The following is a 27050-nucleotide window of genomic DNA, read 5'->3' on the forward strand; positions in this document are numbered from 1 at the left end:
TGGGCACATAGAGCAACAGGAAACAGGAAGGGTGACCAGTAACGCCTAGACGGGGCACCCTTTATTGTGCCTAATAAAGACCAACCAAGGCCATGTGCTCTTTACGTTGTACTCCTTCACATGGCAAAACTTTCTGCTGTATTTCGTCTCCTTACCCCTTTCTTCACTTCTGATCCCCACCTGTATTTCTCTTGGAAAGCATGCTGGGTATTGGAGTTGTCTGTATTACTTACATAACGACAGACATGTTGGAGTGTGAGCCAATAAGCTAGAGTACTAAGCACAAACGCCTTGGACTCAGCTGTGAACTGCTCTGCGAGCTGAAAGGCGTCTGCACTTTTCAACTAAAAGCACACAATGCAAAATGAAGAGTTACTAGTGAAACACACAGACCTAAAATAAAGTGCGACCAAAGGCTTGATGTAAACAGCAGCAAACTCTCCAGCCAGTGCTTATCAACGGAAGAACCTGATTATGAATCCCACACACTCGTGCACCGTATCCTGGGGGCTTATCAATAGATGGGCATGCACGGACTGTGCTTTAATTACAACAAACTTCTCTGCCTCCCAGTAAAGTGCCCACCAGGTTGCCACTACCTATATTTCTTTTTTAAATTTACAGAATATATCAGGTCATAAGCCTTCTGCTAAAACTAAGATTAAGGTTCTAGCCCTGGTAGACAGCTCTTAGCATTTTATTTATATATTGATTTAACAGACATCATAGACGAGACTGACACCTTACTAACATCTCAGAAACGGATAACATTTTATAAAATGACATAACTGATATGTACATATTACAATGAAAATGTGAAAATGAATGCCAATATCCTGCACTGACATGGATGTGTGGCTTCGAAATGCGTACACGCTGCTTTGATTCTCGTAGTCAGTGAGGAGATGCAAACTGCATTCTGTGAAATATTTAACTGTTTAAAAAAAAAAATCACAATTTTAAATGGCAGTGTACACATAAGGCACTGGATGAGCACGGCATGCTTAAGGTTCACAATTAACTCTTACTATACATATACCATTATCATTTTATAATGTTAAAATGCCAGCCTTACCAAAACGTCGAGTCCAAAGGTACAGGTAAGAGGACTTAAGATACCTAGCAACACCTAGCAGACAGACTTTACCACATACTAAAACATTAAAAATAACAGATGGATGAAAAGACAAAGAAAAAAGTCATGTGGATTGAGCAAAGAGCCTTTAGATAGATAGATAGATAGATAGATAGATAGATAGATAGATAGATAGATAGATAGATAGATAGATAGATAGATAGATAGATAGATAGATAGATAGATAGATAGATAGATAGATAGATAGATAGATAGATAGATAGATAGATAGATAGATAGATAGATAGATAGATAGATAGATAGATAGATAGATAGAGGCACTATATAACAGACTAACCGACTGACAGAAATGACACTATATAATTGATAGACTCCCACAGCTCTTTCCCCACGACAGCTGTGCACTATAAAATGACACCCCACACCCTTCCCTCCCCTGTCATCTGGGGACCCCTTTTACCAACAGCAGGCTTTTTTTTGAGCTGTATGATAGACGTGTGCCTGTAAAAAGAAAAAAGAAAAAGAAAAAAAAAGGCCCAAGTGCCTTGCTGCTTTTCCCAAACATGCTGCTCATGGATTTGTGGGGGAAGAGAGAAACTGAGAGTGATGATACCTGTGAGAAGGACTCGCTAAAGAGCTTTGTAATTGGGATGTGTTTGAAAAGACAAGAGGAAATATTTGGAACAAATCTAGTCAAAGCTGACATAAGCTGCAATTCAGAACAGTCTGGTGAGAGGGTTTACGGGGCTCAGCAGCATGAAACAAAAAACACAGAAAAGTGAAAGAGAAATGTAAAAGAGCTTATCACCCAGGGCACAAAGAAAATAAAGCAAAGATGCCGCATTACAGACGCTGGGCTTTAAGACGTCATCTTTAGGATAAAGACGAGAATTACATCCTAAATCCTTTGTCATTTAAATCTTTCTTTTCTGTCTCAGCTCTTTCACATATCAGTGTTGTGAAATGGAGACACTTATTTTGCTGAATTTTATTTAATAAGGAAAGGCCACTTTTGCATCTACACTCAGTATTTCTACTTATTGTACATAGTGACGTTCACATTTGCCACTCTAATAGGTTTAAAGGGTCACACAGTATCCTTTGATATTCAATGCACCAATTCAGAACTATCATATAAAGCACCTTTCTGATCTATCTAATATATAGTGCCTTTCATATCCATTTAGTTAAAGCCAGGGTTTAATTCCTGACTTTTGCTTGTTTTATATATTTTTTTCTTATTATTTTTGAAATATTATTTTCATATATTTTTTGCTTTTGTGTAATTTTTGTTAAAATTGTCATGTTTATTCCTTATTTATTTGAATCTACTCCTTATGTTTAGTGGGCGGCCTCCCAAGGGGTGGGGCACCATGACATCATTCTATGGGCCCGCCCCCAGCCTTTATATGGAAGTTGAGGCGTGGCTCCCAGTGATGTGCCACTGGATTAGTGGAGTAGTCACCTTTCTTGTGAGTTTTGTTTTATTCCTTTGAATTTTTCTTCTTAACTAAATTTTGCTTCTAGTTATTGTATTTTGCTAGTGGACAGTGGATTTGGATTGCCTTTTTAAGTTTTGTTTATAATTTGAATATTCCTTTATTCAAAGATATTTCTTGGCCTTAACCTGTAAACCAGAGTTTTTTTTTTTAATAATAGTTTCCTCTCCCTTGGATAAAATGTTGTATATCTGGGACATTTAAAAGTATTTTTGAAGTGTTTAAAGCCCTTGCCCCATTCTTAGACCTGAGCAAACCTTGAAGCCTGCCTGATGAGTTTGTAATGTAGTGCCTTTCCTTTCTATAAACAGTTTTGCCTCAGATTCTCTATAACCTTAGGATTGGCTACGATGCACTGGCTTCCATTTTACTGCAGTGTCCTCTTTTACTCTCTCGCTCTCTCTGAAACCCCACTGTTTAAAAGTGCAGGAACTGGAGGGAATTGGGGGACAAGTTTTTTTTTAGAAGAAGCCCTTTGGGCGCAGCCTTTTCAGCATCGGATTTCACTACTAACTTTTTAATGAGATGCCCCCTGATGTGTATTGTCATTTGAGAACCGCACTTGGCCTCACGAGATTACAGTGGCTCTAATACAATCACAAAGGTTTCTCTAATAACCAACTAATTTTAACAAATGGCTAATTAAGGCTAAGCTAAGAGAAGTAACCATTAGGGCACTCAAGGAATGGCTGCTGAAAATGGGGCTTTGTAGTCATATGTGAATCGTACATTAAAAAAACGATCCATTTCAAGCTGTAATTGCCATTATAATCACTACTCTTGGCTGGAATCTTGATAAAAAAAAACAATGATGTCAATTTCTGTCAAAGGCTTGAACATTTCTGGGTGTGTCCACACTTTGGACTGGTACTGTAAATATCAATGTGCGAACACACCAGTGGTTGATGGAGATGTAGACTTGTGCGTGTGAGTGAGCCAAGTGGGTGTGTTTGTGTGCTTTCTTAAGCGTGGCATTTGGCGATGCCACGCTCTGCATACATTCTCCGGCTGGAATAGCTGCATGAATAATAAATACACAGGTGGGATATGGTGGGTCAGCCTCTGTGTGCCAACCGAAAACAAGTGGAAAGGTCAGGCTTGTTTGCAAGTGTCCTTCAGCAGATGTGAAACGGCGTTGACAAAGACGAGCAATTTTCAGGAAAAAGGAGTAAATATGATTTGATGGGTCAATTATGGTAAAGGTCAATTGGGAAGGGGGGGGTCACTAAATGAGATGAGCTGGGAGGGGGAATGTGGGGGACACCGCTTTTTTTTTTTTTTTTGGAGTCACGTCTGCATCGAGAGAATTAGCCACTTATTCATTCCCTGACATTTTGCAGTGAAAATCCCCAAAGTTTCATTCTTTTGTTTTTTTGCCATTGCCTTTTCCAGGACATTTTCTTGCAAAGTTTTACATCCCAGAATGGAATGAATTGAATGAATTGAATTTTGGGTGCCCCCCCCACTCTGTTGCTTTCACTTGTACCGGCCCTGACACGACACAAGGAATCGCGTCTATGCTGAATCTTGAACTAAAGAGCATTCGCCGAGCGGAGTGGCTTTGCCGAGATTTCCCTAAAGGTTACAATCATCACTTATTAAGTGGAAACGCCTCGGCACAAGTCAGTGCAGTCAAATCTCACATAATAACATATTCATAGCGACACTGACACAGACGCTCGCAGAAAAAAAAAGATTGAAAGACAGGCCGCCAAAGGAGCGGCGCACCACACTTCCACAAACAAAATTACAAATGCATCCCGAGAAAGCAAATCACAAAAACATCCCGACCTGCTCTGCAATATTAAGACGGACACACTTATTAACATTTGCGGCGGATTTGGTGTAGACTCAAAAGTCACTGATGGGTGGTGACAGCAGGCGAATGCATGAAGCAAATGACCGGGGACCTGAAATCCTGTCAGTGACCCTGCCAAGTCCACACTGGAGTCTTCATGTAAAGGTGTGTGGAGAGGCTGACCGCCATCAAGGACATCACAAGCTGCATCCTTATACAGGAAAAGCTTATTCATTAGGTGACATCGGGGCCTAAAGTGTCAAACAGTTTTTAGTGCCAGAGATGATCCTGGACAGAAATCAGAGTCAGACTGATGAGGTGTAATGTAAAAATATTAGATATAACAAGAAAATGAGTGTCTGAAACTTGAAAAGTACACCTCGCGACAAGAACTGAGGAGACAGACTGGACTTATCAGTGTCAGTGCACAGAAGCGATTAAAATAGCAGAAAGGATGTTGGGATACACAGCAGCTACCCTGTGTGGAGTAAAAATGAAGAGAAGTAGAGTGAGACCTAAACTTGAGTGGCTCATGTTAACAGTTCACAAAAAACACAGAGCAGCGCTACAGGAAGAACAACGAGACCAAGGTCAGGATGATGGAGAGCAAGCAAAGTGGAAGGAGTTGAATGTGGAGATCAGAGGAACACTCAACCCAAAATTGATAATTTCTTTGATCAGTTACATTGTATCAGTGACCAAGAAGAACCTTTGATCTCATTCTTTCAAAGAAAAAATGGAGATCACCAAATTATTGATTCTACGGACCTTGAATGGAGACCCAACAGCAAACCATACCAAAATGTCCATGAAAGAAATCAGAAGACATATGTTGCATAATCCAAATGCCAGGTGTCCAGTGGTATGCTCACAATTCCTAACAAAAAGACTCTGATGCAAGTAAGTCATTTCATTAGGCTCTATACGTGTGGCCATAAGGACATTCAAGCCTATTCACGAGGGACGTCCATAATGTTTCTGCACTGTTTTTTTTACCTCTATTTATTAAGAACTTCAAAAACAAATTACATGACTTTTCTACATAGTCACCTTCCTTTGCGATGCAATATTCCCAGCATTTTACCAACTTTTTAATGCCATCAGCAAAAAATGTTTTTGGTTGAGCATGTAGCCACAGATACACCGCTGCTTTCACATCATCATCACATTGTCCGGAGCGCTCTCTGCATCCGTCACACTTGTACGGCCATTTCCGAACATGTCAATCCACTCATAGATGACTCTACGAGAAAGAACTTTATCCCTATACTGAGCACACATGCGGAGATGAATTTGTGCTCCCAGCACACACACAGCATATGACAGAACGCTGTTCCTCTTTGGTGCAATTTCTAAGTTCCACAGCCGTCTTCACCACAGGGTGACAACTCTTATACTAAACTGCAAGGGCAGACAGAACTAGTCACATGACATTCTCAGACACAACCAATCACTACTCCTCCCGCCTTCATTGTTTCCAGCAAAAATATAAAAGTGCGGAAACTTTTTAAATGTCCCTCGTATATAGCGTCTTTCACATCTACCATTACTCATGGTGCTGGAGAGGGGCAATGATGAGTAGCGCATGCAAGTAATAATTTCCCTAGACTATACATGTGACAAAAAGGATCTTACATTATATTTAAATAGCACCTAATTACCTGTTTATTATATAGCTCCTTTTACATCTGTCACTAATCGTGGTGCTAATTATATTATAAGACGCTACCGTGGCTGTTCATTCGTCTGTCCAGGATTTTAAATCACCTGTAGCTCGCAAACCGTTTGAACTATTGACCTGAAATGTGGTACACATATACTACGTGACATCTACTGTCCACTTTCAGGGAGATGATTGACCTCCAAGGTTATTCCTCTTTTTATTTTTATTTCATTTGATTGTAGAATCAACTCTCAGCAGGGCAGCCATGCAGCACGTGTGTATGGGCGCCGTTCTCATTCCCTACCACCTTCACCGTCACTTCCCCTACCTCTTCATATCTTAAAATCATTCTTGAGGCAGATTGAAGACTTAAGTGCCGGCTTAAGTGAAAAATTAAAGAAAACGTACTAAGTAATTGCAATACAAACACTGACTTAATCAGTTCTGACGTGAAAAGATGCCGATGGAAGAAGAGAAGCAGCGGGCCGCTAGGATGGAGATAAGAAGATCTGCTCAGGAAGCAGCAAGCGCATCAACCTCTGAGCAAACGAATGATAAACGTAAAGAAAAAGAGGAGGAAAACTAGGAATGCGCAAGTCAAGTGGATTCACTGCACGTTATCGTGCAGTGTGTCGTTACTGGTAAAAAAGAACGCGTTTGTTTTTCACATCTATCCCTCTGTTATATAGCACCTTTCATACCTATCACCAATTATGGCTCTGCAGAGTGGTGATGTGTTGTATGATGACTAGCACTGGACTCTGCACACTTGTAATACTTTGAGGACCTTCATAAATGGCAGGACCAAGGACCTGATGAGATATGTTGCACTCAGAGGGCTGCTCTCATGCTGACTTTCCTTATGATTCCAGATTGCTCAGGACTACTGTGGTTGCACCCTGTACAGATTTGCCCCCATTCCCACCACAGTTGACTCGGACACCCAGAAGCGTGCAAGAACCCCTTCAGAATAATGACTGCCTCCACAGCTCCATCCAGCTCCCTGTTCAAACAATGCACCTGAGGGATGTCAGGTGATGACAAGGCCTCGAGGGTCACAGTCCCCTCCATGTGTGGCCCACAGTCAGAGCATCCCTTAACTTCAGGAGCTCACTCTACTCAAAGGTCAATGCAAACACAACCAGCTACTCCGGCTGGATTTTAATCGGATTTATCTGAGACCCCCCCCCCCACACACCTCTCGGCCTCATCCTTGCCATTTGATGTACTGTTCTGGTGACACATTCTGTATTTGTTGAAGCGTACAGTCAATTACAGCACAAAGCATTTGTGCCAAGTGCTACACTGCATTTATGTGTGGAAAAAAAAATGAATGACTCATTGATCCCAAATAAGAGTCGACTGGTTTGGATCTCTTACCGTGACAATATGCGCCCTGATACTCCCAATGACAGGCGCTGCTCAGCTGCAATGTTTCTTCAAGGTTACCTGTGTTCATTAACATTACATTTACATACATGTAACCCCCAAGCTGCCATTCTGTCCCAGCACTGATCTGTTACTCTTTCTTGACACTGCTGACTCTTATTGGGTAAACTGTACTGCTGTCATAAATCTTAACACAAAATCCAAATCTGTGACATCTCAGTATAGGGACGCTGCTTTATACAACACACACACGATTTCACGAGGCACTGTACATTAAGACAACCCACGGAGGCCTTACCTTTCACAGAAGTGTTTGGAGGTGGCCCTTCTATCCTGATGTTCCAGGGAGGATCACCTTGATTTGCAAAGTCTCGCATTTTTAGATAGCTGATGGTGAGGCGGATAATGGAGGCTTTGTCAAGCTGGCTGGTGATGGCACCCGGGAGTGGCAGCAGTTTGGCCAGCTCATAGAATTCAAAATTCTCTTTGCCCCTCCGAGAACGAGCCGCATCTCGGGACTTTTCCTTCCTCAACGCTTGTAGCCTTTGGGGGGGTAAAAGGAAGAAGAGAAAATGGTATTGTCACTAATTCTGAAAAATTAAGACTGTCATATTAACAATATCTTATACCTTAGTGGATTACATGACAACAGAAAGGGAGAGCCTGCCTCAATTTCATTCTCTTAAATGACAGTCTTTTATGCCATTAGCACATGTCCAGTTCTCAAAACTCCAGACATAGGCCTCTAGGCTCCAGTAAGGCCTGCCAACCAAAATCCGCCTTACCCCTGAAATCTAGAGAAAGGCTTTTGGCCTGCACAGGCCCAACAAAAAAGGGGCAATATACAGAGCTAGTAAATCAAAAACACAAAATTATAATCATTAGTAATAATAACATTATCTCTCTCTCTCTCTCTATTATATATATATATATATATATATATATATATATATATATATATATATATATATATATATATATATATATGTTGTGGGAAATAGCCCGGACATAGACAGACAGACATTGTTTAAAAGTCCAACACACGTTTATTTATAATTACTACAGTGCACAAACCCAGTGCCGCAGCACCAATCATCCTAACAGTCCAGGCCAACCCACAATGCCTTTTGTCTCTTCAGGCCGCCTCTTTCCTCTCCCAGACCTCGTCCTCTTCCACCCGACTCCAGCCCCGAATGAAGGGAGGCTTCAGGTGTACTCCAGCAATCTTCCACCGACACGCCCCAGTGTGGCGGAAGTGCCGGCTGTATCCCTCCCTGCTCCTCTTCCTCCCAGCACTTCCTGGTGTCGCGGAAGTGCTGAGGTCCAGGGCTCTCCAGGCATTGGGGTACCCCCTGGCGGTGACCACGGGCCCCTACAGGGTCGAGCTTCAAAGGTCTGTACCTGTGTTCCCTATTGCAACCGGGGTGGTTGCCCCCTCGTGGTCTGGAGGAGGCGTACCACCGCCAGCCACGTGCCACAATAATCCATATTTTATTATATATATATATTATATAAAAATAAAATCCAATGTCTGTCTGAGTGCATGCTTTTCACGTGAGAACTACTTCACAGATTTAGAATGTTTTTTTTGCTTGAACATTCCGGTTGATTTTGCGACTTCTCTCATCGCGGCAAGAATCCTAGTTCGCTTGCTGGAGCGATATATTCACGCTAATCCGAGACAGAGGCTGTGGGCTGAGGGGAGGGGGAAGCATGACGTCAGGAGAGGGGAGCCGGGCAGGGCTGTCAGGAGTTGAGCCCTCCTCACTGTCCTGTTTCACTACTATGTGAGCGGAGCCACTGGGGATGGCTAATTGTTTAATAAAAGGCAATAAATAAATACTTGTATAATAACAATAATCTTACACAAAAAGTATAAAATGTGTGTTAATTCGTCACACATTTACACACTAGGCTTGCGTTGTATGCCAGTACTGGATATGGTGCCAGCATTTAGGGATTTTCTTTTCCAGTAAAAAATGTCAACTTTACTCAAGAAAACGTCACTTTTTGTTGAAAACGTCACTTTTTTATTTTGGTACACTGTATTAATACCCTGAGGGAAAAACGGTCTTTTTTGCATGTAGACTACACAAACAAAACCTCTGGACTTTACAGACAAACCCCCTTTCCCCTTATTGCTTCAATGTGATTGGGACGTTCTGGTTAGCAACTAGGAAGAGGTGTGTAGTGCGACGCGATGGCACCGTGCCCCTTGGGGAGGAGAAGACATGGGTTTGGTGTTATCTCTTATTTGTCTCACAACTGTTCTGAGGTCCAAAAGCTGGTATTGATGCCGAAATCAAAATGTGAGCACCGACTCAACACAATTCCACACCCTTGGCCCAGTCTAAACAAAACTTTGTACACATATTCCATTTTTGTCAGAAAGAGACAACAGACAACTTTGGAGGGCAAAATTTTGTCCCTGGGGGTACCTTGGTGTTGGGAGGTGTGAGTTTCATTATATTAAGTTTTAAGTTCTTTGCGCTTTAAGAATGTTGACCCCTAAATTTAAATTAATAAATCAAAAAATCTCAAAGCTCTAATTCCTGGAAAAGTCAATGTCCTGTATTCACGCAAAGTGATTTGTTACACGTGATCATTGTCATGTCGTTTTCTAACCCACATAATCAAGACCAGGGAGGAAGCTTATTCCACCTGGCATAGGGCGCAAGGCACGACCAAACCCCTGGAGAGAGCGCCAGTCCATTGCTGGGTGAACAAACATTCACACACACCAATGTAGTGTCGCCAATTCACCTAAGCAGCATGTTTTTGGACAGTGAGAGGTAATCCACACAGACGTGGGAGAACATGCAAAGTCCACGCAGGGAGGACACCGGACATGAACCCCAGTCTCTTTACTGCGAGGCAGCTGCCCACAGGGGATAATAACCCACCACTCCAGGGGTTGGCGATGTGTAATAAATGCCTCTTCTCATCCTCCAAATGCAGACCGGAAGACTGACAGCACTAACACCACTGATGTCACTTCTGGTATCCCTCTGCTTGGACCTGCCTCTCCCTGCCGGAAGTCCTAACGTCTCTGGGCAGCCAATCCATAGACTTGGGTCTGAAAAGACTTTTTTTTTTTTTCTCTTCTCAATGCTGTTTAACACGTGTATTTTTATTTCAATTTGCCTTTGGGTGCCTCAAACCTTTACGCTTGTCTTGTCTATTCTCTTACAGCACATAATTGTTGTCTGTGAGACAAATATTTCTTTTTTGAATTTAATCAGCATTCACTCATGTTTTTTGTCAACACTATGCCTCCTAAGAAAATGAATGGATTTGGAAAAGTGTCTTCTGCTGCCAAATAGAAGTTAGATAGTTCTGCTTTAAAATTAGTTACTCGGGCAATGCTGAGTGCTTCTGCTAGCAATATATAAACAGAAGGGGAAAAAAAATGAAACAGAATTTACAAAATAATATTTAAGAGACGAAGAAAAGAATCTAAAAAAAGAACAGACAAATGAGCTAGGGGCTCATACCCAAGACAGAGTCTAGTGAGAAGTCACTCGAGACAGCCACCTTCATTTCATGTCCTCAAACAGCCAACCTGTCTACAGACCCACATTGTATTGAAAAACTCCTCAGAAACTTCTAAAGACTTTGTTGGACAGCTCTCTTATCCACAAATCTTGACTAGACATTGATCTCCTCTCTTGCTAAATGAATCTTAGCCTGAAGAGGTCTACTCATTTTTTACATTTAAGATGTCTCACTTAAAGGTTTTCTAATGTTGTTATTTGTCCCAATGTCTATAATAGCACAGGGAACTCCAGTTTCTGTATTACATCTTGCCTGAAGAAGGGGTCTGAGTTGCCTCGAAAGCTGGCATATTGTAATCTTTTTAGTAAGCTATAAAAGGGTTCATGTTGCTTGCCTTCTCACTATGTCCTCAAACAGAAAGGCTGGCTTTGAACCTGGAGCCTGCAAGTCAGTAAGCCGCAGCTTATCAAGCTGAACTAAAAGGGGCCGTCCTCAGCTTGAGCTTGCCCCTCCCATTACACGCTGCTCCTCCCCTGAGTGGGTCCAAGTCCCAGCACCACTGGTCATCACTCATCCTCTTTGGGGGTCTCAAACTTGGGGCCCTGACTTTACACAGCAGCCTTCTCTGCCTCTGCATAAGCTGACCTGGAGTTTCTCAGATTTGCTGCCAGCCTGGCCGGTGACCAATTTTGGCACCTGTCATTATGAGCCTTGCATTCTGCATGGACATCTAGCACACCTTTATATCTCTTGTTTGCTTTAATAATTCTTTTAATAATAAATCTTTGCATTTATATATTTTTATATCTCACTACTCAAAGCGCTCAGCAATTGCAGGTTAAGGGCCTTGCTCAAGGGCCCAAAAGAGCAGAGTCCCTTTTGGCATTTGCGGGATTCGAACTGGCAACCTTCCGATCGCCAGTGCAGATCCCTAGCCTCAGAGCCACCACTCTGCCACTTTGTAAAGTGTCCTGTTTTCAAGCAAGTTACGGATCTCATCATCTTCTGTACACATGGCAATAAACTTGACTTGACTCAACCTGATAAAATAAAGAGCATCTTTTATGTGCCTGTATATAAGAAAAAACAGCCAGCACTTTGTGCCAGGCGCTGCACCACACAGATCTATAGGCCCCACCATAACGCCACCCTGCTTGTCATAATCAATTTATGGGAGTTTTTGCAAGCATCACGAGCGTAATTGGATCATTTCAGTCTCAAATACAGATGCACAATGCGCCAAGTTGCAGATTGCTACTGTAGATCATCTCGGCATCGGTACAAATGCACCGTCTGACGGTCCGCTGCTCACACAATCCATAAAAGACGCTGGAATGGCTGTTTGGAGGCAAATAGCAGCACAGCAGCAAGATTTCATTCGGTCCACAAACTTGGTGAGCATGATGTTCGGGTGCCAAGTGGTGCTTGGCATGCCAGCATGGCGTGACCTTCATACTTGAGTCACATGTATCAGCTGTCGTAGGAAGCAAACATGTGACGCGATGGAGAATTTCAGCTATCAGGATAGGGGACGGCAGAATCCAATGTCTTGATGGCTTTTGTATGCTGAATGAGTGCACAAATGGCACCTCGGTGTTATTGGAGTTAATACTGCAATTAAAAAAAAATACAAAGTAATGGTGGTAATGAAAAGGAGGACAGTAAAAATTCCAGGGTAATGGGGTTGGCATTTGTTAAACAGTATTTGGTCAATGTCACCGACAAGGTCTCAGTCCTCTCCATTTCATGCCCTCACACGGAGAGGATGGCCATAACTCCGGACCCTCCGAGTTAGTTGGTATCAGCCTGTAGAGTTGAGCTAAACTGAACAAATTGGTTTCTGACTTCTAAATCGCAACTGCAGGGGGATTTAATTACACAGGGACAGACTCAATCAACCTCACCCTTCCAGGACAAGCCCCCAAATGTCCCCGGCAGGAAATCACTCCGGGTTCCACATCCTCACATAGCCGTGAGCCTGGGGGGCCTTTGAAACAGTAAACTGCAGCTTATCCAGTGGAACTAAAGGGAACAGGTGGGCAGGGCCTATAAAGAGCATTACACCCCCCTTGTTGTACATCAGGGAATCACTGTGGATTTCACTTGGCTTTTTTGACTCTTTAATATTAAAGTGAAATCTGATCTCTGCAAAGTGATTTAAATCTCTCTCTCTCTATATATATATATATATATATATATATATATATATATACACACACACATATATATATATATATATACAGTACTGTAAACAAAGAATGCTTTCATAAATGGACGTGTTAATCATTTATTTTCATCAATCAACAACATGCAGTGAATGAACAAAAGAGAAATCGAAATCAAATCAATATTTGGTGTGACCACCCTTTGCCTTCTAAACAGCATCAGTTCTTCTAGGTACACTTGCACACAGTTTTTGAAGGAACTCGGCTGGTAGGTTGTTCCAAACATCTTGGAGAACTAACCCCAGATCTTCTGTGGATGTAGGCTTCCTCACATCCTTCTGTCTCTTCATGTAATCCCAGACACACTCGATAGTGTTGAGATCAGGGCTCTGTGGGGGCCATACCATCACTTCCAGGACTTCTTGTTGTTCTTTACGCTGAAGATAGTTCTTAATGACTTTGGCTGTATATTTGGAGTCGTTGTCCTGCTGCAGAATAAATTTGGGGCCAATCATAGCCTCCCTGATGGTACTGCATGATGGATAAGTATCTGCCTGTATTTCACGGCATTGACAAAACCATTAATCCTGACCAAATCTCCAACTCCATTTGCAGAAATGCAGCCCCAAATGTTCAAGGAACCTCCACCATGCTTCACTGTTGCCTGCAGGCACTCATTATTGTACTGCTCTCCAGCCCTTCGATGAACAAACTGCCTTCTGCTACAGCCAAATATTTCAAATTTTGACTCATCAGTCCAGAGCACCTGCTGCCATTTTTCTGCACCCCAGTTCCTATGTTTTCGTGCATACTTGAGTCGCTTGGCCTTGTTTCCACGTGAGAGGTATGGCTTTTTGGCTGCAACTCTTCCATGAAGACCACTTCTGGCCAGACTTCTCCGGACAGTAGATGGGTGTACCTGGGTCCCACTGGTGTCTGCCAGTTCTGAGCTGATGACACTGCTGGACATCTTCTGATTTCGAAGGGTAATAAGCTCGATGTGTCTTTCATCTGTTGCACTAAGTTTCCTTGGCCGACCACTGCGTCTACGATCCTCAACGTTGCCTGTTTCTTTGTGCTTCTTCAAAAGAGCTTGAACAGCACATCTTGAAACCCCAGTCTGCTTTGACATCTTTGTCTGGGAGAGACCTTGCTGATGCAGTAGAACTACCTTGTGTCTTGTTGCTGTGCTCAATCTCGCCATGACATGAAACTGTCTTCACAACCTCACCTTGGTAGCAGAGTTTGGCTGTTCCTCACCCAGTTTGAAGCTGTTTCTGTTTCAGTTCATGACTGTGTTTCAACCTACGTGTGACATTGATGATCATTAGCACCTGTTTGGTGGAATTGGTTGATCAGACACCTGACTAGAATCCTACAAAATCCCTGACTTTGTGCAAGTGGACCTGTAAGAATTGATGCTGGTTTGAAGGCAAAAGGTAGGAACACCAAATATTGATTTGATTTAGATTTGTCTTTTGTTCGCTCACTTTGCATTTTGTAAATTGATAACAATAAACAATCAGTATTTATATTTCTGAAAGCATTCTTTGTTTACAGCATTTTTTCACACCTGCCTAAAACTTTTGCACAATACTTTATATATAAAATTCAACGTTTGTTTGTCTGCTTTTCACGAGAGAGCCACTTAACAGATTTAGATTGGGTTTTTTTCGATAATTTCCTTGAACATTGCAGATGATTTTGCGACTTCTCTCATTGCGCTATGTATCATAGTTCGCTTGCAGTACCGATTTATTTGCGTGAATCTGAGAGACACGCAGTGGGCCGAGGGGAGGGGGGTGGTGTCCTCCTCACTCATGCGCCAGCCTTGGGGCGTTTCTTACCTCCGCTTAGCTAGCGAACAACAGAACTACTTAATGGACCTAAATCAGGATTATTCCCTATAACTTGCTTGAACATTCCGGTTGATTTTGCGACTTCTCTCATCATGCTAAGTATCAGAATTCGATTGCAGCACTGATTTATTCGCTCGAATCCAAGAAACAGGCTGCGGGCCGAGGGGAGGGGGAGGTAGGATCTCAGGAGTAGGGAGCCGGGCAGGACCCTCCTCACTCACGCGCCAGCCTCTGTTCGAGTCGCACTACCTCTCACCACATGTTGGAGCGCACCTTGCCTCCGCTTAGCTAGCCGTACCTGTGTGTTCAACAGACATTATAATCTAGAGATTGTTAAGGAGTAACGTTTGACATTTTTGAGAGAGAGATCAGAGCTCCATGTGTTTCAGAGGGTAGCTGCTGATTGGGAGAGATATTACGGCCACGTGCTTTTCTCTCCACACAGGGGATGCTCTCCCGTCAGAGTTGAACACGATCAGATACAGTGCCAACATTTGACGCTGGAGTGTATCCACCTTCTGTATGGCCAGAATTACATTTTATTTTTTATGGTTTTTAAACTTTGTCCTGCTTCACTGCTATGTGGGTGGAGCTAGTTATTTATAAATACAGAATAAAAAAAATTGAAGCATGACATTGACACAAGCATTTAGACCCTTTGCTTTAGCTCAAGATCATCCCTTTCCATTGACCATCACAGAGATGTTTCTACACATTGTTTGAGGTCCACCTGTGGTCAATTTAACTGATTACATTTGATTAGGAAAGGCACACACATGACTACAGAAGGTCTCACAGCTGACCAAAACCCAAGCCATGAGGTTGAAGGAACTGCCTGCAGAGCTTAAAGACAAGATGATGTTGAGGCACAGATCTGTGGAAGGCTGCAGCACTGAAGGATCCCAAGAGCACAGTGGCCTCCATAATTCTTAAATGGAAGAAGTCTGGCACAACCACAGCTCTACAAACTGAGCAACAGTGAGAGAAGGGCCATAGTAATAGAGGTGACCAAACACCTCTCAAAAATCATTCTGGCTGAGCTCCAGAGAACCTCTATGGAGAATCTTTTAGAAGGTCAAGCACGACTGCAACACTCCACTAATCCAGTTTTACAGCAGAGTGGCCAGATGATACATGAAGGCCCACTTGGAGTTTGTGAAAAAGGCACCTAAAGGACACTCAGATCAGACTGTGAGAAACAAGACTGTCCGGTCTGATGAAACCAAGACTGAACTGTGTTGCTACACTTCTCATTGTCAGGTTTGGAAGAAACCAGGCACCGCTCCCCAACTTTACAATACCATGCCAACAATGAGGCCTGGTGGGGACAGCAACATCAGAGACTAGAAGACAAGTCTGGGTCGAGAAAACGCTGAACAGAGCAAAGTACAGAAATGCTCTTAATGGACACCTGCTCAGAGGGCTCTGCACATCAGACTGGGCCGAAGGTTCACCTTCCAACAGGACAAAGCAAAGACAACACAGGAGTGGCTCAGGGACATCTCTGGGTTATGTCCTTGAATGGCCGAGCCAGGAACCAGACTTGAACACAATCGAACAACTCTGGAAAGACCTGATGGATGGTGTCCATCTAAACTGGTAAGAGTTTTGAGAGTCTGTGCAGGAGAAGAATGGCAGGAAATTTCCAACTCCAGGTGTGTGACGCCTGTTGTTGTATTTCAGTCAGGGCTCCTCCCTTGGCTGGGGTTCAAATGCCATTTTATGTCTATTTTATTCATTGTTTATTTAGTTTATGTTTAAGCATCTTTTATTATGTGCTACGAGTTTTGAGGAGGGGCCACTTGCCCATAACTGCCAAAGAGACTGGCCTCGGTCCCTTGCGGTTCATTGTGAATGTGTTCGTGAAGCTGGTGAGTTTCTATGCTTTTGTGAACCTGTCCTCTATTTTTGCAACTTCACCACCTGGATTTCAGATTGGGATTTTGTTCACTTTTGGGATGGCCTTTTGCATTGTGCTCCTTAGGGCTTATTTTTTTGTAACAAAAGCATTGTAGTTAAAATAATTTTTCTTAACTTAAAAAGATTCTTTGCTGCCCTTTTGGTGTGACCAGCCGGGGTTTAACAGTTATTAAATTGTGCTTACGCACACTCAAGTAATCAACGAAGTACTGAGTGAAGGGTCTGAATACTTATGTCAATGTGAGATTTCATATTTTTATTTCTAAAATCATCCATCCATCCATTTTCCAACCCGCTGAATCCGAACACAGGGTCACGGGGGTCTGCTGGAGCCAATCCCACCAACACAGGGCACAAGGCAGGAACCAATCCCGGGCAGGGTGCCAACCCACCGCAGGACACACACAAACACACCCACACACCAAGCACACACTAGGGCCAATTTAGAATCTCCAATCCACCTAACCTGCATGTCTTTGGACTGTGGGAGGAAACCGGAGCGCCCGGAGGAAACCCACGCAGACACGGGGAGAACATGCAAACTCCACGCAGGGAGGACCCAGGAAGTGAACCCAGGTCCCTAGGTCTCCCAACTGCGAGGCAGCACCGCTACCCACTGCGCCACCGTGCTGCCCTTTCTAAAATCCTGTTGTCGATTTGTCCTTCTGGGGTATTTGGTGTTGTTTGATGAGGGGAAAAAATTATTTGCAAATGATTAGCACAAGGCTACGACATAACCTGTGTAAAAAGTGATGGGGTCTGTATATACAGTAGCTACTTGTGTATTGATAAATATCAATTCTGAAGAACAATACTCACTTGGCACAGGACTGATCCAATCCACAGCATATGCACTTTTCTGCTCACTCATTCTTTTGACAGCAAATTCAGGCCCGTTGATTACCACACAGAAACACAAGCACACCACACACAGAGCAGCAGCCTCGCCTCCTCTCACACACCACGCTGCTGTTTGTTGTATTTGGCCGGTTTTAGTTTGGCTTTCTTCAGGTTATGTCACGTGATCACAAAGGGCGCTATTAAATCATCATTTGCTTTCTACTGATTTCAGAGGTTCTTTAGAGTATTGTGTATCGCGATTGGTCAAATTCCTTGGGTCTGCGGGTCAAACTGGGGGTCAGTCCAATTAACTCCGGATTAAATAAGGCCGTGCTGATGGTATCCTCATTGTTGAGGACCCGAGTGGCTGGACCAGGCCAAAGGGATGCCTACGTAATACCCAGCTGTGGCAGATAGAGGGTCATTTCCAGAGGGTGCAACTGAACCACGTGTCTGCCTAGGGGGCTACCAACCAGGATCCTGAGCTGTTTCGTCATGTGGTGTACCAGTGCCTGCTCCCCATCTGACCTGACCTGACAATAATCCTGGGGACTTTGTTCTTCTCACTGTTCGTAACTAGCTATGAAAACTAAAGCCTTCAAACAATTTCACTGCTCCCTTTAGTTTAGCGCAGGCACATTAAGGCCCGATTGCATCTGATCTCTTTGTGCTCACTTACGCTGGCTTGTCGTTTCTCCTTTTGATTTAACGCCTTCTCCACTGGTAACATGCACATGTGGTCACTGCCTCTGTTGTCTGCATTCTCAGTTCTCAGATGTATTGCGCGTTATTTTCGCTTTAACGCGATGTTCTTTCTTTGAAAGCCGACAGTAAACATTATGAAAATGGTGCCAAAAAAATATCACTTCTCAGAAGCACACTAGTGTGCATAATCTGTTCTGATAGAAATTAATAAAGAGACCTTATCAACAAAGAAATCTGCAAATATTTCCTGGACCCCCCCGGCTTCTCTGTCAACACAACAGACTAGACCCCACGAAAGGAACCTGTGGCTGTGCTTTCTGTTTCCATATCCAAGATACAAGTAGAATGACCTTGCTGTGGATGACCTGCACCATGTCCCAGTGAAGATCAAATCAAGACAAGCACATCGACAGTAAGTGACCTCACACTGGTGTCTCCAGCTTTTATTCCCAGTTCGCTTGACGTTTCCATATTTGCAGTGAGAGGTGCTCTGTTTGCATGCTGCTGTGCCGTCTATGCTTTAAGGTGAAACGAAGACCTCGGCACTTGCTTACATGGTGACCCCTGCTTGGCCTTCAGTTCACTGTGACACAAGCTCAACATGCAGTATATGGGGACCAATGATCAGCCTGCTGTTCATGGTGACCCTGGACACAGGAAGACCAATTCAACATACAGTAAGTGGTGACAATTAATTGGTCCTCATAACCAAGTGACAGTTCACAGTGGTCCCTTCTTGGCCTTCAGTTCACTGCAGCTCAGCATGAAGTATTTGGTGACCACTACTTGGCTTAAACTTCAACATGACCCCTGCTCAGCCATCAGGTTTGAGTGACCACTTCTCAGTTTATAGCACAAAGTGACCCCTGCTTGCCCTACAGCTAATGGTGACTACTGTTGAGGGTACAGTTCATGGTGACCCCAGCTTGTCATTCACTTAAGTGGGACACCAGCTCACAGAACATGAAGACCACTTCTTGGCCTACACAGTTCATAGTGAGCCCTGCTCAGCCTACAGACCAGCATGACCTCTACAAGGTCTAGAGCTCATGGTGACCGCTGTTTGGTCTACAGTCCATGACGAACTCCGTTAGGCCTTCAGTACACTGGGTTGTCTGTTCAGTCTACTGTTAACGGTGAGGCACAGCTTGGCTTTCTATTCATGTTGACCCCTGGTTGGCCTAAACATTACAATGACCCTTACTCAACCTACAGTACATGGTAGACCCTGCATGACCTTCAGTTCACGGTGACCCCCGCTCAACCTACAGCACACGGAAGCCCCTACCTTGCCTACAGCTCAGTTTATGAAGGTCATTGCTCAGCGTGTTGTTTATGGTGACAATGCACACTGACTCCAATCGGCCTGCAGTACACAGTGACTGCCAGTTTGGTCCTCAGTTCATGGCAACTCTTGTTCCCTACTCATTGTATGGTGACCCCAGCGTAGCTGCTTATACTTTATGATGATCTTTGCTTGGCCTACAGTTTATGGTGACCTCTTGTTTGGACAACATTTAAAAATGACCTACACTTTACCCAGGCACAGCCTACAGTACTTGGTGACCACAGCTCAACCAGTAATACACACTGACCCTTGTCTGGCCTACAATTCAGGGTAGCCCCTGATTGGTCTACACTTTATGATGACCCCTGCTTAGCCCACCTATTTACTCTTCAGTTCACACTGGCTCCACTTTGGTCTACACATTACAGCGACCCCTGTTCTGCCCACATGTCATGGTGACCCTGATTAACCTTCAGTTCATGGTGACTCCTGCTCTTTCCGAAGTATATGGTAGCATCTACGTAGCTTTCAGTTCACACTAACCCCAGACTGCACTTCAGTTTAAAATGACTGCAGGTTACTCTACACTTTGATGACCTTTGCTCAGCATGCATTTCAAGCCTACACTTTATGAAGGCCCTGTCCAGCCCACGTTACATGGTAGCACCTATTTGGACTTCAGTTCAATGACCCCAGGTCAGCCTACATTTCATGGAGACTCCTGTTCGACGGTACATTTTACGATGAGCACTTTTCCACTCACAGTACATGACAGAATCTACTCAGCCTTTGGTTCCCACTGCTCTCAGACTGGACTTCACTTCACACCGACTCCAGTTTGGCCCAAACATTTTGATGACCACTGCTCAGCCTACATTTCGGAGTGGTGGCTCTGAGGCTAGGGATCCACACTAGCAATCGGAAGGTTGCCGGTTCAAATCCCGTAAATGCCAATAGGGACTCTGCTGTGTTGGGCCCCTGAGCAAGGCCTTAACCTGCAATTGCTGAGCACTTTGAGTAGTGAGAAAAGCGCTATATAAATGCAAAGAATTATTATTTCATGGTGACTCCTGTTCAGTCAATGGTGACTGATGGCCCCACTGGCCTGCTCTTCCCACCGTACATGGTAGCCCTTACTTGTCCTGCAGTCCACAATGACACCTGCTCAGCCTACAGTCATACATTTTCAAAGATGTGGACTGACCTAAGGACACCCTTATTGATTTTTAACCCCCAAACTGGCTAATAAGTTCACAACTGAACACCCAAAAAAAAAAAAAAAAAAAAGAGAGACCACAGATCAATTAAAGCGGCTGAAACTTGTGCAAATGATCATTTAGGAATGCAGTAATTGCTTTCATCGGGGCAGAAGAGAAATGTCACTTTAGATTAGCGTCTTCTCTCCTGAAGCTACGGATGACACAGCTGATAGAAGCCTAAATGCCAAGACCAATCAATTGCTTTTGTGGCTCGGCCGCAAGCCGCACTAAAAGAAGCCATTTGCTGGGATCTACTCTTCATTATAGTAAATGCTATCTCCTTGGTAACATAATTCCATTTCTCATATCCTCTGCCGAGGTGCATTGTCCTAACAGGTAGTGTTTGTGAAGGAGCGAGGGGACGATCTGTCACTTTAACACAAGGAATTAAGTGGCAACGCCTGGCCACCTTACAGGTTTTCATATTGTCTTGTATGTGCGTTAAAATACGTCAAGAATAAATGAAGGCCTTGGTGTTACTTTCAAAAGAGTCCCATGTTATCGAGATAAACACGTTGGCATGTTTTCTTTAAAGCTTCAGCCCGAGAGAGCCACAGATGAAAAATGAACTTGAATTTTTCATGGAATATTTATAAAAAAAAAACAAAAAAACAAGGAGTTGTTTTTTTTTTTTTTTTTAGGACAAAGTCTGTCCTGATATGCCAAGGGTAAAATGTATGAAGGACAACAACGAGGAGGTACAGAATTGTATGTGCAGTTTCAAAGTAGGACCTCAAGAGGGCACCATACAGAGAGAAGGAATAGTTTAATCTGTTTTATAATAGATAATCTGATGTGGACACAAAGAGTGTAAAGGATGTGACCAAGGAGTACGCAAAAAAAAAAAAAGACCTGAGCTCACACCCAACGTGGCAAGATAGAAGACAAGGAGCCTGGCCAAAGTACATTTAGGGACCAAAGTGGTACTGAGCAGCAAAAAGAATTTGACAACGGGCAAAATTCCAACACAAACAACAGAAAAGAATCATAGATATCTTTCAAATTTATATATCCTATTATACAAATATTTTCCAATCTATCATCTCTCATGCACAAATCCAAGGCATCTTAGCGACATTACCAAGGTAAGAATGTACAGACTGGCATCTTGAGAAACACAATCACTAACGGCCTCCTCTCCTTCACCCACAGCCAACAGGATGAAACCCACTAACGCCACTTCCAGCTTGGCCCCAGTGGTCCTACCTCTTCCACCCTGAGGGCTATTTAAAAGACCATCATGTTGTAAGCTGCCATTAATTTACGACACCTGACACCAGACAGCAAGGAGCTCCCTGACGAGACTAAGAGGAGAGGCACCAAAGGATGAATAACATCTGCAGCACTTTTTGTTTCAACCTTTTTTCTCTTTTCCACAATCACATAAAAGAAGTACATACTGGCTGTTCTAGCTCTCATGTTTTCTTTTGTTACACTAGAGTACTTTCGGTGCCAGGGCATTGCCCACAGAAAACACTTCTGGATCAGGCACAAGCCTCACAAAGTAGGGATCATGGATCACAACAGCACCGCCAGGCAACAATCGCAGCACCTAGCAGGGCTGCTCCATGGCGCCACAATTTCCAGCATGCGCAGCTGGTGTCCATATGGACACCAAAGCCCAGGGATGTTGCCATCTAATGTATTGGGAGAGACTGGATCCACATCCAGTTATCTCTCCCTGTCCTTCCATCGTATTGGACTCTCTGCTGTGTACAGATCCTTGCTTCATGCCAGTTGGGATGCCAACACACTCGTCATATTATTGGCATCTTCTGCCAACACCCTGGCAAAGGCAGGAATTGTTCCGTCTTCTCTTTATCCTGGCCTCCCAGAGAGCTATAGAACCTGTCTACCTAAAACTGCCTTTTCTATTTGTCTATCCATAATATAGGCCTTTCCTATGTATCTGCATATATATCTATACAGTACACGTATATCATGTTTTTCTGTCCATTATGTAGTGTCTACCCTATCTATCTTTCTAAAATGTACTTTCTATCTATGTATCCACACTGGCAATCGGAAGGTTGCCGATTCAAATCCCGTAAATGCCAATAGGGACTCTGCTCTGTTGAGCCCTTGAGCAAGGCCCTTAACCTGCAATTGCTGAGCGCTTTGAGTAGTGAGAAAAGCGCTATATAAATGCAAAGAATTATTATAATGTCTTTCCCATTTATATATCTGTCTACCTTCCAATTATATAGCAGCCTTCCTGCTGTCTAATGTGTTTCCTATCTGTCCGTCTTATACTGTTTTTTGAGTCTGTCTGTCTGTCATATAGTGACTCCCAAAGTACAGTATGTACCTACATACAGTGGTGTGAAAAACTATTTGCCCCCTTCCTGATTTCTTATTCTTTTGCATGTTTGTCACACAAAATGTTTCTGATCATCAAACACATTTAACCATTAGTCAAATATAACACAAGTAAACACAAAATGCAGTTTTTAAATGATGGTTTTTATTATTTAGGGAGAAAACAAATCCAAACCTACATGGCCCTGTGTGAAAAAGTAATTGCCCCCTTGTTAAAAAATAACCTAACTGTGGTGTATCACACCTGAGTTCAATTTCCGTAGCCACCCCCAGGCCTGATTACTGCCACACCTGTTTCAATCAAGAAATCACTTAAATAGGAGCTGCCTGACACAGAGAAGTAGACCAAAAACACCTCAAAAGCTAGACATCATGCCAAGATCCAAAGAAATTCAGGAACAAATGAGAACAGAAGTAATTGAGATCTATCAGTCTGGTAAAGGTTATAAAGCCATTTCTAAAGGTTTGGGACTCCAGCGAACCACAGTGAGAGCCATTATCCACAAATGGCAAAAACATGGAACAGTGGTGAACCTTCCCAGGAGTGGCCGGCCGACCAAAATTACCCCAAGAGTGCAGAGACGACTCATCCGAGAGGTCACAAAAGACCCCAGGACAACGTCTAAAGAACTGCAGGCCTCACTTGCCTCAATTAAGGTCAGTGTTCACGACTCCACCATAAGAGAGAGACTGGGCAAAAACGGCCTGCATGGCAGATGTCCAAGACGCAAACCACTGTTAAGCAAAAAGAACATTAAGGCTCGTCTCAATTTTCCTAAGAAACATCTCAATGATTGCCAAGACTTTTGGGAAAATACCTTGTGGACTGATGAGTCAAAAGTTGAACTTTTTGGAAGGCAAATGTCCCGTTACATCTGGCGTAAAAGGAACACAGCATTTCAGAAAAAGAACATCATACCAACAGTAAAATATGGTGGTGGTAGTGTGATGGTCTGGGGTTGTTTTGCTGCTTCAGGACCTGGAAGGCTTGCTGTGATAGACGGAACCATGAATTCTACTGTCTACCAAAAAATCCTGAAGGAGAATGTCCGGCCATCTGTTTGTCAACTCAAGCTGAAGCGATCTTGGGTGCTGCAACAGGACACTGACCCAAAACACACCAGCAAATCCACCTCTGAATGGCTGAAGAAAAACAAAATGAAGACTTTGGAGTGGCCTAGTCAAAGTCCTGACCTGAATCCAATTGAGATGCTATGGCATGACCTTAAAAAGGCGGTTCATGCTAGAAAACCCTCAAATAAAGCTGAATTACAACAATTTTGCAAAGATGAGTGGGCCAAAATTCCTCCAGAGCGCTGTAAAAGACTCATTGCAAGTTATCGCAAACGCTTGATTGCAGTTATTGCTGCTAAGGGTGGCCCAACCAGTTATTAGGTTCAGGGGGCAATTACTTTTTCACACAGGGCCATGTAGGTTTGGATTTTTTTTTCTCCCTAAATAATAAAAACCACCATTTACAAACTGCATTTTGTGTTTACTTGTGTTATATTTGACTAATGGTTAAATGTGTTTGATGATCAGAAACATTTTGTGTGACAAACATGCAAAAGATTAAGAAATCAGGAAGGGGGCAAATAGTTTTTCACACCACTGTATCCATCATATGTGTTTCCTATTTGTATTCCTTTGTCAATCTGTCATTTGTTCATCATAGAGTGGTTTCCCAGTCTATCTACTATACAGTAATTTTCCTATCTGCCCATCATATCTACAGTATATATCATATATTGCCTTCCCTATCTATTATTAGAAATCACAGGTCAGTCATATTTCATCCTGCAGCACATTTGTTATTTTGTTCTGCCAAAAAAATGCACAAATAAACACAACATTAGTGGGGGAAAACAAAAAAACAAAGCAGAAAGGTTTGTGCACGAGCCCGGCGAGGAGCAGGTGCATGCCGAAGGGCTGGTGCAGACAGTGAGCAGGTGTGACAGTGGAGTGAAGCTCTCGTTGTTCAGAGATGTCTGTAATGTGATTGTAAAATGAAGACACAAAATGTTAAGCTTTTCAATCTAAATGTGTTCATGGTATTAAAAAAAAAAATAAATGCATAAAACGTATTCTTGGTAAGCAGGTAAGACACGCGTGAAGACGTTTGGGCAGATAGCACCCACCTCCGTGAGCACCGCTCAGGCCACTTTAGAACTAAACGTGGCAAACAGAAGAGCAGTGGAGCAGCAACAGCAGCGCCACCTACTGTCACCTGATCGATGTGACAGCTTTCTGAGACTGGGAGGGTTTGATGTATGGCCCTCCTTCTGGGACACACCCCCAGCGGAGAGCGCCTAGAACCGGTGGGACCAAGGCGAGGAGGGGGTTCACGGTGACCCCGTTCTTCATACTCACTATTAAACAATGTGGGGTTACAATAAGTGGGAGCCTTACCTGGCGTGACAGAATATAAAAAGTAACAAACATGTGAATAACACCCTGCAGTTGTCATGCAGAGGACAGTGGCGTGTTTCCCCCAAACCCCCCCCCCCCCCCACAGCTCCCAGAATGCTCGAGGAGCAGGGATGACATTAAACAGCAGAGTGCCCAGATTTACAGCCAGGCATTAAAGCGGCAGGAGCGGTGTGGCTGATAATTAGTGGCCGCTGATTAGAGGCCGCCGCACTGCAGCAGATATTGATTCGCCAGTTTGTGACACTCGATCTCTGCCCCACCCCCCACCCTTCGCCTGACCTTCAGTGGTAAACTCCAGCTGACAGCGCCAAGTCTCCCAAATTTCTACAGTCGGCAAGGGAGCCTTAAGAATGAAGAATTTAGAACCATCACCCACGTGGGACAGGCAGCATTCACACAGGATCATGTCTCAGGGCACCGCTCATCACAAAATGACAATAATAGACGTCATAAATCCAAGGGTTGCCGTAGAACTTTAATCAGACTCTCCTCCAGGGGGTTCATGTAGCCAGACTAAGCCCCTCTAAATATCATGTCAAGTCATAAACCCCCCAACACCCATGTTGTCTGCTGTAATTTGGGCCTTTATTCATACCCCCAATCCCAGTATTTTAGCTGCCCCCTTTACCATTTCTAATTCCCTGTTCTAAATATGGGCATTTTGAGAAGAACATCACGCCAGAGAGAACTGAACTGAATCCTGAAGGGTCCATCACCAGTCACACCTGTAAAGGTGCTGGAAATGAACAGAAAATGATGAAGGCCAGCGACTGTGCCGCACCCCCTGCTGGCCCGTTGTGGAAATTGTATCTACAAGCTAAGTGCATTATAAAGTACACTTAATGACCCTGAACTAGAGAGACTAGTGACAAAATAAACAAATGGTCAGAAAGTCAATCAATGACTGACAACAGAAGGTATCACTTAAATAAATGCCCAGATGGGAGAGAGCGGGCACCCAGCACACACCCCTCTAAATCTTGCTGGACCTTTTCAAAGTCCTGTCTGAGGAGCATGATGCCGCACATCCCTAAGGTACATGGTGGACAAAAGAGTTGAAGAAAAAGATGTGCAGAGTAGCAGGGCCAACCTCTGGACCGGTGCCCACCACTGGACATCTGGTGATCAGCCAGGTCACTGAAGAGCAGTAGTCACGCGCTGTGTGCATCCAATGATGGGCTTGTTGTATACAGACGTGGACATGAAGAAATCGGAGCCACCGATGGGCCTGAGACTCTGAGTTTTTAAAGTTCTCCTTTTTAATTAACATTGTTATTATGATTGTTCCTGCCTTGCTTGCGCCTGATGATTGCTGGGATAGGCAC

The 27050-nt window shown here is 43.6% G+C and overlaps 1 protein-coding gene across 4 annotated transcripts in view; it reads right to left on the reverse strand.

Annotated features, from left to right (window-relative positions):
- LOC114666379 (neuronal PAS domain-containing protein 3) overlaps positions 1 to 27050 on the reverse strand; it is a 764183-nt gene that overhangs the window by 417268 nt on the left and 319865 nt on the right. For all 4 annotated transcript variants that reach the window (XM_028821218.2, XM_028821217.2, XM_051920026.1 and 1 more), the window contains one exon: positions 7744 to 7988. In XM_028821218.2, coding sequence (XP_028677051.1) covers positions 7744 to 7988 — 245 coding nt within the window. The remainder of the gene's footprint in view (positions 1 to 7743; positions 7989 to 27050) is intronic.

This window comes from Erpetoichthys calabaricus, chromosome 16, assembly GCF_900747795.2.
Source record: "Erpetoichthys calabaricus chromosome 16, fErpCal1.3, whole genome shotgun sequence".
Classification (NCBI taxonomy): domain Eukaryota; kingdom Metazoa; phylum Chordata; class Cladistia; order Polypteriformes; family Polypteridae; genus Erpetoichthys; species Erpetoichthys calabaricus.